Here is a 13,984-nt window from a genome sequence, read left to right on the forward strand (position 1 = left end):
TTGGGTTTTGTTTTGTTTTTACTAATTTCCATTTGTCTTGAATTTGCTTTGACTACATGCATCAAGTAAACAATATATTTCATAGTGTTGCCTGTAAAACTTAGCTTGAAAATTTGTGTCTATTAATAAGACTCTTCGTATAAAAGGAAAATGTCAGCCTATATTTTTTTCTTTCATGTGTATGACTGGTAACTATCTCTTATGGAGGGATGTACAAGCCAAGCTATCAGAGCTGGTTTTCTAATTAGAACTGGTATGGTACAATAAAAATATAGCAAACTTTGTTTTGCTGTTTATTAGGGATTCTGCTGGGATTAATGATCAATTAGAGATTCTGTAAAGCAAGCAGAATCTCTTATGTGATGCAATGAAACAGTAAATACTTAATAGACTGTTTTTGTTATCCGAAGCTTTTCCTCGCAGTGGCAGCATGGATATAATTCTGTCTAAAGAAACAGATCATGGGAAGAATGCTGATATGACTAACTTTAATGATCTTGGACGAGATAGTTTAGGTGACATGTTCTCTCCAGTCAGAGATGGTAAGTTGTTAATATTAAAACTTGCAACTTTAGATAAAATGGAGATGAGATCTTCTTGTGTGGTCTAGGTGGCATTATTTTGTATAGTTTTCTCCTTACAACAAGGTTTAGAGAGCTTAATGCTTTTGGTTTTGTACATATTGCACAGGATCCTATATTTTTGCAGGCTTTGGAAAGTATGTTTTGTTTTGTTTTGTTTTTAAAGTAGGCAGATGACAAACTTTCATCAGAGCATTTGAAAAAAATGTACGATTTGATTCCAAGAAAATATGTGTCAATGAAAATACTGCAATGGTGGTCATTGAAATACATACTTACCGTCTGAGATGGGCCTGTGGTGCATAGTACAGATACAAATTTTCCCCCAATCCTGGGATCCTGGTTGCACCCCAAACTCTTTCTCTATAATATGTATTTTTAAAACCTTTTAGAAACAAAAGTGTGAGAGAGACTAACATGATGCTCAAACTACCAGGAGACAAATCAATAAGAAAATAATCAGAAGCATTATTTGTATTAAGTTCTAGGCGCTTATGTTGAGGGTAAGTCTGCTTTCACATTTGGGCCCTGACGCTATAAACACATGCACTAATGTGGACCGCTGCACTTACATGCAGTCTTACAAAACTGCAGATAGCCTCAGACCATTTTTGGGGATTGTAGATTGGATGCAGTTTCAGATTTTGTATCTAGAGACTTGCACATCTGCAAATATCTGCTTTTTGTGAATTGGATCCTGATACATGTTTTGTATCTGCATAAGCCTTTCCATGTGAGTGCAAGAATTCATGCTAGCAGATCTCAGTGCAGAAGCAAGAGTTCAGAATATAGAAACTATTCCTGTTTCAAAGTGGAGTGAATTGCTTATTATTAAACTAATGTATTGTTGTAGAATATTGACACAGATGGAATCTTGCACACATTTTAAGTCTACCTTTATTTATTTTTCTCAATATGTAGATGTTGCAGTTTACAAAACAAATGACGAGCTTCCAGGAAAAGGAGATGGTAAGTGCTTTGGCAGTGCATTTCTACTACGGTTTTAAAAAACAGAGAAAAGCCTGGTTAGCCAGGTTATTACGTCCGCTTTATGCTGATGTGATTCCATTGAAACCAAATCATCCACTGCACTGGTATAAAATTGATGCAATAATGTCTGGGTCCAATATGCATAATGTTTGGTGTGCTGTGTAACAGCAAATCATAATTGTTTTAACAAAAGCAGGCCTGTAGGTAATCCACAGTGCAGGTTGTAGGTTTGCTCTCCATGTTTGTTTGTTTTTGTTCTGAAGCATTCATCAATATAAGCCAGAAAAGATTTTCTGTACTATAGAAAATCTACTATAAGACGGGTGCATAACTGTCTGGATAACCATTCTCAGAGAGTAGTTATTAATGGTTCGCAGTCATGCTGGAAGGGCATAATAAGTGGAATTCTGCAGGGCCTGTTTTGGGACTGGTTCTGTTGAATATCTTCATCAGTGATTTAGATAATGGCATAGAGAGTACAATTATTAAGTTTGAAAATGATGCCAAACTTGTAGGGGTCAAGTGCTTTGGAGGATAGGGTCAAAATTCAAAATGATCTGGACAAACTAGAGAAATGATCTGAGGTAAACAGGATGAAATTTAATAAGGACAAATGCAAAGTACTCCAAATCCATTTCACACATACAAAATGGGAAGTGACTGTCTAGGAAGGAGTACTGCTGAAAGAGATTTAGGGGTCATAGTGAACAACAAGTTAAATGAGTCAACAGTATGATGCTTGCAAAAAAAAGCAAATATGATTCTGGGATGTATTAACAGGAGTGTTGTGAGCAAGACACGAGAAGTCATTCTTCCATTCTACTCGTGCTGATTAGGCCTCAGTTGAAATATTGGGTCCAGTTCTGGCACCACATTTCAAGCAAGATGTGGAGAAATTGGAGAAGGTCCAGAGAAGAGCAACCAAATGATTAAAGGTCTAGAAAACCTGACCTGTGAGGGAATACTGAAAGAATTGGGCTTGTTTAGTTTAGAAAAGAGAAGACTGAGAGAAGAACCGATAGTGGTTTTCAAGTACCTAAAAGGGTGTTACAAGGAGGAGGGAGAAAAATTGTTTTCCTTGGCCTCTGAGGATAAGACAAGAAGCAATGGGCTTAAGTTGCAGCAAGGGAGGTTTAGGTTGGACATTAGGAAAAACTTCCTAACTATCAGGGTAGTTAAACACTGGAATAAATTGCCTGGGGGGAGGGAGGGTTGTGGAATCTTCATCACTGGAGATATTTAAGAGCAAGTTAGACAGACATCTGTCAGGGATGACCTAGGCCAGGGCTACTCAACCCATTTGTTAGCAGCCTGCAGTGCAGTTTGGGTTTACACAGGGCTCAACATGTGACCCGCGGGTGGGATCCTTCGAACATGGCCTCACTGGGAACACACTTCACAATGGCGAGTCAATATAATGGTCTTATGTTGATATGTGTTTTAGTCCTTAAATTCCTGGACTGTCATTGCTCATTAATAGTGCTGTCACATGGGTGGAAGTCAGGTAAATATTGCATTTTATTAATATCAGCAGAACTGAGTTAAATGGGGCCTGCGTGTTGTGTAGTCTTGCCTTAATTCTTTGAATTCATGCTCATCAGTGTGAAAGAACCTATTTGTATATATATGCAACCACACTTAAGTTGCGGCCCTCAGCGAGTGCTATGAGTATCATTGTGGCCCCCGGGGCTTCCAAAGTTGAGTAGCTGATCTAGATACTGCTTGGTCCTACCGCGAGGGCAGGAGACTGGAATTGATGACTTCTTGAGGTCCCTTTCAGTCCTATGATTCTATGATTTGTTTTTCTCTTTCAGGTTTGGATTTCCTCCCCTACTTTTCTGGTTTGGATTTTCTTCCCCAATTAAACACTGTATTTCCTGTAAAAAGTAACACAGTGAGTGTGTGCATGCAAGGGACACGTTCTAGCCCATTACATGCATTTGTGGGCTCTCCTATTAAAGAAGAAGGTGAGCATCCAAATCAAGATGCTGAAGCTACAAAAATAAATACTGGAAAACAAGAGTCCAGAGAACCCTTCAAACAGGTATTCTACACTAATTCCTCTGAGTGGTTTTGTTATTTTTAAGTGTCTGCCTTTTGCCTTAAATACTGCAATAAGTACTTTTTGCTGATGCAGATTTGTCAAAAATTATTCCAGGCACTATTTATTAAAAGTGCTGCAAAACAGATCTTAGATGTCACAATAACTCTATAGTATTTCTATCGTACTCCAGTTTAGACTATTCAGATTCTTGATCTCTTTAAATGTCTGACTTTTCTCAAAAGTGATTCACAGAAAAATCTTGGTCTTGAGCAATATGAGTTTCTCAAGAATTTGTTGTTGTTATGGGTCGTTAGTCAGTGCTAGATCCAGATGAGAGAGATGTGGTACTAATGCAGCACCTTAGCACTTAGCCAGGATATTTTCATTCACTGGAGCAAGCCATGGCAAGTTCCCCCCTCAATGTTGGGGTTTTCCTTAGCTCTGGGAAGGTCTGTTGCAGCACAAGACTTTTGGGCACAATCTTCTGAGTTTCAAGCAGGTTCTCTGTCTGAGGATGTTTCTGGCATACCTTCGTGAACAAAGGCAAGAAAAACGGAGTGATCTTCAGTGCCAGAGGCCTAAGCACCATCCTAGGAAGAATAAACATATGAGCCTAAGAACTGTGGCTATGTCTAGACTACATTCCTCTGTCGAAAGAGGAGTGCAAATGAAGCGTGGATTTTAGTATCCCATGCTTCATTTGCATACTCGTGTTGGAGAGCTTTTTTGAACGTGAAAGCGCAGTCTAGAGGGGGTTCTTTCGGGGAGGAAAAAACCCTTTTTTGAAAGAACCCTTGCTCCTGGAAAAAAATGAGGAGTATGGGTTCTTCTGAAAAGGGGGTGGTTTTTTTCCGTGAAAGAACCCCATCTAGACTGTGCTTCCACTTTCGAAAACCCCTTTTTCGAAAAAGCGCTTGGATGCGAGTATGCAAATGAAACATGGGATATTTAAATCTGCGCTTCATTTGCACTTTCGATTTGCTTCATTTACATTCCTCTTTCGAAGAAGAGGAATGTAGTTTAGACGTGCCTTATGTGATCAAACTATCTCCCATGACCCTATTGAGGCTGAAGGCTCTTTTGGCTTTTCCTATGTTTCTGATACCCTGTTTTTCTCCAGTTATGGCTCATGTGGGACTTGTAAAAGCCTTGCTAGAACATATGGCTGTGCTACTGGCCAGATCTTTCTGAGAGAGTAGTAATTCGTTTACTGGATTTTTTTTTTTCCTGATGAGAGGAAAATACTGCATTAAACATTAATAGTATCTGTTTTCGTCTACATCTGCAGATAGATACTAGGTTTTAGCATTATAAATTTTGAGGTCATCTTCAAGGATATGCTGTAAAATATTTTATTTACATTTTGGTTTGTATTGTCGTTAGTTCGTCAGATTTTTTTTTAAACACTTTTTTGTTAAAAATGGCAACTCAACAAACTATTTTCCCCTCTAAAATGTTAGGAACATTTCAGAAAGAGAACTTATCTGTGTAGCCTGATGTGTAGGGCACTCCTGATTTGAAGCAGTTGTTCCACATCCCAAAGGAGTTCCCTAGCCACTAAACTAATGGGTATTCTAGGACTGATATTCTCATTTCTGTGAAAAATGTCAAAGGTCTCAGTTTTCTTCTAATGTGGAACAAAAGCAAATTCCAAACTGTCAGCATTTTTGGGAGTAATGGAATTATTGTTTTCTAGCTAGACCTATTTGTTTCAGCTTTCCAAAAGCAAAAATACATAAGAGGCAATGTAGATGTTAAAACATAAACCATTATTAAATGCAACTGAAGTGTTACAATTACTGCTGTTTTTAATTTGACTTACAAGCTTTCAAAATTGAGCTCATCGAGCGCTGAGTCTGGAAATTCAAATACTTCACCTTTGCCCATTGTAATCAAGTCTCCAGAAGCAAATGAGAGGCTAGGGAAGAATATTCAGGCACTCTTGATGTCCGATTCACCAGTAAATGGTACTACCTCAGCAGGTAAGTCTGTGGTAGTTGTCTGAGTTTGTATCTGGTTACTGTGTGTTAGGATACCTGATGTGGCAAATGTTACAGAAGTGACTTTAGCATTAAAATGGAATTAAAGGGCAAATAGCTGTGTGTGGATCTTTTTGACAGTATGATGAGTATAACTAGAGTAGCTTAGGTATAGGATAAAATATGCAAAAGCGTTTAAGGGCTTGTCTCTATGAACACTTAGTTTGTGGCAAGCTTGGTTGTAAATCTAACCTGCCAAACATTGTGTCCCTGTGTGGACCCTGCTGCTATACACTTAAAGTTCCCTCTTGCATTTTGGTCTATTCACATTTCAAAGTCAGGAACTTGTAGACCAGGTCTACACTGGGGAAAAAAATTGATTTTAAGATAAGCAACTCCAGATTAGATATGTAAACAAAGCTTATTGGATAGTCAATTAGTCGCTTCCCACACAATCCCCCTGTCTCTGTTAGAAAGAGGCAGTGGGAGAGAGGGATGCAGGGGTGCTAAGGGAACCCAGCTTAAAAGCTCCATGGGAAGGGGCAGGGGTGCAGCCGTTGGCTTTCCAACTTTGAAATGTACAAGAGTCCCCTCCGGGGCTCTTGTACGTTTCAAAGTGGAATCACCGCTTGGAGCCTGTGGCCAGCAGGGCTCATGTACATTTCAAAGTGGCGTGTGACACTTCCACCATTGAAATGTGGCACCAGCTGGGTGGTCTCTTGCTACATTTCAAAGCAGAAGTGCCCTTATCGCCTAATCGAATAATTGGTAGAAATTCCATCAACTGTTCGATTAGTTGATTAATTTGAACATCCCTAATCCAGATACAGGAATTGCATAGTTGGAGTCAGTGTACCTTAAATTAAATTTCTGGGTCGGCCCCACTGTAGGACTTCGATGGGAGAAACTTTCCCAAAGACTTCCCTTACTCCTTGTAACCCCATGGAGTATTGGGGTCATCGGGGTATTCTCCGCATTCAATTTCATGGGTGCTTTTGTGAATTCTTCAAGAGACCTTCCGATACCATTAGCAACCTAAGTACAGAGACAGGACTAAGTATTACCTGGGCCATCAGTGATGGGTGTTTCTGTCTAACCTCTTCCTAAAAACTTCCTGTGGTGGAGATTACACAGCCTCCTTGGGTAAATGTTCCAGTATTTACCAGCACTGACAGAAAGCTTTCCGAATGTTTAACGTAAATCTCCCTTGCTGTAATTAAAGCCCCTTACTTTTTGTCCTGTTCTTAGTAGATAAAGAGAACAATTTGTCACCCTCCTCTTTATAACCAATTTCCAGTGCTTAAAGACTGTGATGTCCCCACTTCTCCTCTTCCCCAGACTACACAGGATTTGGGTTTTTTGTTTTTTGGGGGGGGGGTCTTTCCTCATAGGTCATGTTTTCTAGACATTTGCTCACTTTTGTTGCCTTCCTCTGGACTTAAGCGTAATGCCCAGAACTGGACACACAACTTCAGTTGAGGCCGTTGCTGAGTATCTGCTGAGTGAAAGAACAACTTCTCAAGTCTTCCTTATCTTACTCCTTCTGATACCTCCCAGAATGTTAGCTTTGTTGACTCACTTAGTTTGTGATCCATCTCTCAAGATAGAGGCTTTATAAAGTAACAGAAGTTTTCTCTTTCTTTCTCCAGATACGCTCTAATACTCTTGTTTTATCTTCTGTAGGTCCGAAGATAACTTCCTCTGTCACTGTGGGAGTTGCTAATTCATTATCTGAAAAAATAGTAGACACTATTGGAAGTAATAGACCAAATGCACCTTTGACATCAGTTCAGATTCATTTCATTCAGAATATGATACAGGAAACACTGGATGATTTCAGGTATGGTATATTTATAAAACATGAATTATTTTATTGACTTGATTTTTTTTTTCAAATGGATTTTATAACTTTACATGTATGGTTGAATACAGACTCTGGATGGCAAAACAAATTTCTGTTTTTGATAATCAGAATTCAGTTTTTCAATAAAAGTATAGTATACGTGCTATAGATTTATATTAGGATGTCTGTCGCCTGTCACTGACGCATCAGTGGTTCCAATTCTGCAGACTTGTAAGCCTGTGCATAACTTTATTCATGAGAGTAGACCCATTGATTTCAGTAAGTTGTTGCTACAATGGAGACAACTCACGAGTCAATTTTACAGTTTTCTAAGATTGGTAAATTACATTATTCTTGGGTAAGTTAAAATTTACATGTTCCTTAGTTGACTTTCATAAAATACTAGAACTGGAAGGGACCTTGAGAGGTCATCAAGTTCAATCCCCTTCTTTCACGGCACGACTTTGTGGAGTCTTCTGTTGCTTCTCGTTTGTCCTAGAAATAGGAGTTTGTTTTGGGTACTAACAGTTTTGGGAGACATTTCCCCTTCCTTCCTGAGCCCCAATCTAAGTCATACTGAAAGAAATAAAAAGACTGCTACAGACTTCATTTGCAGTTAATCAGGTTTGATATGGCTCCAGTTAAAATGGGAAAGATAGTTGCCATCTTAACACGTGTGAAATTGTACATTCAAATGGAGACCACTAGAGCATTAATTTTTAATATGATAGGTCAGGTGTTTCAAAAGCCCTTAAATAGGTCTCCGTATCTTATACTTTGCCTTCACATCTTCTGCTTTTATATTTGAGCAATCACCACTCTTTTAGCAAGAAAATAAATTGTCCAAAGCAATGCTTTGAGCTTTTCTCAGGATCTAGATAGCTGAAAAACTATTAGATCAGGTATTCGCAGGATTGAGTGCAGCTCTATGCAAAATGAAGCATGTTGGTTGGCATTCATTTAGTTGTACAGTGCTGTTAAAAGTTTGCTCATTTGATGAAAACAAAATGCCTAATAAAAGCTGAAGGAATGGCATTTTTAACAGTTTAGCTTAAACTACAGGTCTCAGAGGTCTCAGATACATGTTAGTCTGTATCTGCAAAACCATTCATCTGACAAAGTGTTTTTTACACACACAAGCTTATGCCCAAATAAATCTGTTAGTCTTTAAGGTGCCACAGGACTCCTCGTTGTTCAAACTATAGGAACATTCACCATGAGCCTCCTAACTCATTGAATCTTGGGTCCAATGCATTGATTTCATTGGAATTCTAGGTTTTAGAAAGGAGAGGAAAAGAAAACCTAGATGACCTCCTGGATTTCCTTACTTAAAAACAATTGTTCTATACCTCTGTGGTTTTTTTTTTTTTTTTTTTAAACTGCTACTTCCCTGCCTTAAATATGTCTGAAGAGGTCACTCTTCCATTAGGAAACAGAGGAAAAATTTTCTGGTGTGATACTCAGCCCAAGCTTTACTCTTTCTTGCTTTAAGTTTTAACTCAACTTCATATTAAAGGCAACATGCCTTGTTGGTACTAGGTTTCAAACTACCGTATTTTCCGGCGTATAGGGCGACTGGGTGTATAAGACGACCCCCTATCTTTTTAATTAAAAGATAGGGTTTCATCTTATACCCCAGCGCCCCTCCGCCTCCTTTGCTCCCGGTGTCCCTGGTCTGCTGGAGATGGTCCCCAGCAGACCAGAGGCACCGGGAGCAAAGCCGCCAGGAGCGCCTGGGCTGCCCCCCCCCCCCCCCCCCCCCCCCCCCCCCCCCCGCCGGAGCCCCTCCGAGGCTTTGAAAGCCTCGGGGGAAGCCGGCGGGGGGGCATCCCAGGCGCGCATGGGCTGCCCCCCCGCCGGAGCCCCTCCGCGGCTTTGAAAGCCTCGGGGGAAGCCGGCGGCGGGGCATCCCAGGCGCGCATGGGCTGCCCCCCCGCCGGAGCCCCTCCGCGCCGCCGCGGAGGGGCTCCGGCGGGGGGGCAGCCCATGCGCGCCTGGGATGCCCCGCCGCCGGCTTCCCCCGAGGCTTTCAAAGCCGCGGAGGGGCTCCGGCGGGGGGGCAGCCCATGCGCGCCTGGGATGCCCCGCCGCCGGCTTCCCCCGAGGCTTTCAAAGCCGCGGAGGGGCTCCGGCGGGGGGGCAGCCCATGCGCGCCTGGGATGCCCCGCCGCCGGCTTCCCCCGAGGCTTTCAAAGCCGCGGAGGGGCTCCGGGGGGGGGGCAGCCCATGCGCGCCTGGGATGCCCCCCCGCCGGCTTCCCCCGAGGCTTTCAAAGCCGCGGAGGGGCTCCGGCGGCGGTGCATCCGGCGTACAAGACGACCCCCGATTTTGGGGGGATGTTTTTTAACATCAGAGGTCGTCTTGTACGCCGGAATATACGGTAGTTAGAATTTGTGAGCTAATGTTGCATCTTCAAGTCCTAGTCTAGACAAGACAAAAATGTGATCCAAACGGTGACTGAGGCGGCAACTGCCTCTTTCATTTTAGTTGTTTGTAACTCAGATAACAATGGTGATACTTCAGATGTGAGCATTGTTAGGTATTTGACACAGCCTGGAAATGCTGGTTTATGCTACAAAGGATTTGCTGATAAAGCTCTGCCTGTGCAGCTATACCAGCAAGGCCTGACAGTGGAGATTCAACATATGCCAGCAAAGGAGTTCATTTGTCAGGGTACAAATATCACCTACTGAGATGGCACAAGCTCTGTTGGGTGCCACACTAGAGAGGTTCAACCTTGGCAGTAACAGGTTGAACCTCTCTAGTGTGGCGTCCTCAGGACCTGATGAGTGCCGAAGCAGAGAATTTGCTGGACCGCAGGAAGTCAATATTGTCTAACACCATTAACTTTACCTAAAGTTTTTCATCTCTCATTTTCAGGAGTTCTCAGAATAACAGAGAGAACCGTCTGGAAGGATTAATTAAGGGCTTGTCTACACTGCAGTTGACCAAAATAGCTATTTTGGAATAATTATTATGGAATAGTTGTTTTTGTAAAAGCCCCCATGCGACCACTTACTCCAGACTGCTAGTGCCTTTTAAATTAGAAGGCATTCCTATTCCAGAATAAGTGTGCCCACATGGGGACTCATCCCAAAATAATTATTTTGCTAAATTCTCAGGTGAAGATTAGATCCAATTTAACCCCTTCAGAACTCTGCTGGGCTTTTTGTTTTGAAAACTCCCACTAATGGGTAATCAAACATTGAGATACAGTTGAATCAGACCTGTGCAAAGAAGGGCTATTAAGAAACTCAGCTATGATGGGCTGGGTTTTTAACTTTGCATTCCAAAATTTTTGGATGTCTCTGTGGAGTGTCTGTCTCCCCTACTTTTATTCCCATTTTCTCTTGCAAACTAGGCTTTAACCTGAGTAGTATCACCTGGTTTTCCTTGTGGGGTTTTTTTTTCCCCAGCCTTCACCAGTATTCTTGTGTTGGCTCTGGGGTTTCTTTACTCTACAGTTCCCATATTTAGGCTGAGTGCGCCTTGTGGCATTCTGTCCAGTCATACATCTCTGATCCGGGAACCTGCATTGTGTTGATTTTTATTTTTTTAAACTTGTGGTTTGTTGTTTTTTGTTTTTTTGTACATAGCACTCCCTAAAGTCTTAGGTTATTTTGTCTCTTTAAAAAATCATTTTATATTAGTTCTATAGGCTGTTATACAGAACAGAGGTTTGGCACTGATTTCTATATTGATTTATGTTGGAAAAAAAATGCAGACCAGTTCTATAGGTGAAAATGAATTTCACACTTTTGCTCCTAAGTAGAAATGTTACAGTTTTTTTGTTCTTGTGATAACTTTTTTGTCTGTTTTCTATTAAACAACATTATATAATAGATCGCTTTTGTTGTTGTTAAAACACATTCCGGTGTCTGACAGAACTATCATTTTGTTATTAGCAAAATCTATTTATACTATGACACTGAGCTCTTCTTTCTGTTTTAGTGTAATTTCCACCTACTCCAGAAGTGTTTCTCCTTTTTTATTGTGTTTTAAGAGAAAATAACATAGCTGCTTTTATTTATAAACTACTTCAGGATGTAATCAAGAAATATAATAAAAATGTATGGGAGTTTTTTTCCTATTGGCAGAGTTTTCTTATATTTCACTTTTCTTTCCCTCCGATTCTTAAGAAAAAGGTCAAGCTCTCTTGGGAGAAAAGCTGTCTTGAGCTATGACCCAGATATTTAGTTACTGAGATTGGCATGTGTGCCCTTGTGATCCAAATCTTTGCATCACCAATTTCTTTGAGCATTTCAGCCTACACCATTGTATTCTCTGTATCTATTTATTATAATAGATTAATAGAATATAAGATTCATATTTTTTGCACTTGAAAGAAAAATGTTTACCTGGAAACGTATGTAAACATGAAGGTCATCAGTCACTGTGGATGACAGATCCCTTTAGAAAGCCTAGGCTTAAGGAGTGCCAATTTTGTAAAATACATTTTCTAGCATCAAACACAGGTCATCAGGCCCCTGACTGGGGAAACTCTACTCTGATCCCTGCTTTAATGGAGTAGGCTAAGAAGTTTTAGAACAAATTCTAAGTTAGAATAAGGTGGGAATCCTTACTTAAAATCTCAGACTCTGGATGCCACAAATTTTGGTGCTGTTGAGATCCTGACTGTTGAGGTGGCTTGGATGCTGTGGAAGCTGTTGCCTTTGACTTTCTTATGAGTATTTTTCAAGGACAAGGAATTAGAGGAAAAATGGAATTACACCATTGCTTCTCTGAATCCATTTCACCCCCAAGTAAACTAAAAAGTACCTGTGAGGCACCTGGGCCCATTGTGGACTGAGGCTGCACTGCCCAGGATGCCAAAGGGCACTCTGCAGGCAAGGGCTGCTCCAGCCCTGCCTGAGCAGCCCCTGTCTGCGACATCCCCCCATCCCACTAGCATTTAACCTTAACTGGTAAGCTTCAACTTTTAAGGGTGAGGCTTACTGGTTAAATCTTCACATCCCTACTTTCTACTGGCATTTCTGGTCCTGTTAGCAAAGAGGGGACAAGCTCTCAAATGTTCTGCATTGCTCTTCTCTTAAAACTCTTTTTCAAGCGCTATGGAGAAGGATGCATATAATCATTGGATGAACTGTTCTGCGGAAACTGGAAGTAGGGAGAGACATGGGCCATGACTGATTGCTTTATTACAATTACACTTGTCTTCCTGCACCAGTTGGTAGTGGGGGGGATAGTCATTGAACTTAATCCTGTACCCAGGATATATAGTGTAATAAGCTAGTTGGGTTTCTGTTTGGTTACTAGAGAACTAATGTCTTTAGGACATTCATGAGACATGTCATTTGGGACTACTTATACTTTTGTTCCCCCAGAGAAGCATGCCATCGAGACATTGTGAATTTGCAAGTGGAGATGATTAAACAGTTCCATATGCAGTTGGTATGTACAAAGAAAAATATGAAAATGTCTATAAGTAATAGTGTGCCTGCCACTTCAGGTATAACTGAAAGCTACATGCATGCCTTACAATCTAAATAGAAAACATACAGGGAAGAGATGGATGGGAAACTCCTACATATTAATATCTGTGTTTATTTGCTCAGCTTGAAACAGATTTAAATGAAGTATTGAAATCTATTAAGCTTCCAAAAGGCAAATTAAACTAACCTATAGTTTAGTTTTAAACTATATGGTAAGGGCCCTCTTATTAGCCTTGGTAAGTGGGCCCTAATCTCTGTGGTATAACACAGAATATTGCTCCATATGGTGATGGTTTTTCTACTTACCAGCCTAAAACAAAATCAAATTATTTGCCTATTTTTTTTTTTTTTTTTTTACCTTCTCCATATTCATATGGAGAGAGCAATGGACTGAGATGTGTGAGATTACCATTGACTCTACATTACTGTAGTGTGAACTATGGATGTAAAAAGTCAGTTAAAAAGATATCGGTGTTACCACTGAAAGTTTTAGCAGTTTCACATGCTGTGGGCTCTACAGTCTAAAGTTTAAGTAAGTAGTATAAAGCTTAAATAAGCAGAGAAGCTGCCTTCCCCAGGAGCTGGGCTGGCAGGGGTAGCTGGCTTTGTTCCCAGGGAGGAGGCTTCTTTACTGCAGAGAAGCCGCTTCCCTGGGAATGGAGCCGGCAAGAGGTGCCGGCTCTGCTCTGGGGGAGGAGGCTTCTCTGTGGGCTCTGTATCCAGCTCCCTGGGAATGGTGTCAGCAGCCCCTGCCTGCTTCAACTTGTGGCGAGGGGGTCCCGCCACAGACAAGGGTTCCTCCAGCTGGCTGGCTGTGGTGGGCCCCACGGAACTTGAAGAGCCCCCTGCCTAGGGCAGTCAGGGAACTGCTCCAGCCCTTATGGTTAACTGGAACCGGTAAGCATTACCTGTTGAGGGTGATGCTTGCCGGTTAACTGGTTAGCCTTTCACATCCCTTGTGCAAATACTAAAAATAATTAACATTAACAATGTTTTTATTGTGTACAGGAGCTCAATTTGAAATGAAACTCTCAAATCCCTAGTCTGAGGCTATGGCTACACTACAAATTTTCTTTGCAAAAAATGTGCTAATG

General features: G+C 41.2%; 1 protein-coding gene and 1 long non-coding RNA gene across 4 annotated transcripts in view; one reads left to right on the forward strand and one right to left on the reverse strand.

The window, feature by feature from the left end:
- Positions 1 to 13,984, forward strand: part of NEDD1 (NEDD1 gamma-tubulin ring complex targeting factor) — a 48,372-nt gene that overhangs the window by 31,193 nt on the left and 3,195 nt on the right. For all 3 annotated transcript variants that reach the window (XM_006118281.4, XM_075933837.1, XM_006118280.4), the window contains exons 9-14: positions 411 to 542; positions 1,503 to 1,550; positions 3,386 to 3,615; positions 5,441 to 5,597; positions 7,278 to 7,434; positions 12,783 to 12,849. In XM_006118281.4, the coding sequence (XP_006118343.2) occupies positions 411 to 542; positions 1,503 to 1,550; positions 3,386 to 3,615; positions 5,441 to 5,597; positions 7,278 to 7,434; positions 12,783 to 12,849 (791 nt within the window). The remainder of the gene's footprint in view (positions 1 to 410; positions 543 to 1,502; positions 1,551 to 3,385; positions 3,616 to 5,440; positions 5,598 to 7,277; positions 7,435 to 12,782; positions 12,850 to 13,984) is intronic.
- The window catches only part of LOC112545000 (uncharacterized), a 109,419-nt gene that overhangs the window by 4,237 nt on the left and 91,198 nt on the right, over positions 1 to 13,984 (reverse strand). The window lies entirely within an intron of this gene.

The sequence above is a fragment of the Pelodiscus sinensis genome, chromosome 1 (assembly GCF_049634645.1).
Source record: "Pelodiscus sinensis isolate JC-2024 chromosome 1, ASM4963464v1, whole genome shotgun sequence".
In the NCBI taxonomy this organism is placed as follows: Eukaryota; Metazoa; Chordata; order Testudines; family Trionychidae; genus Pelodiscus; species Pelodiscus sinensis.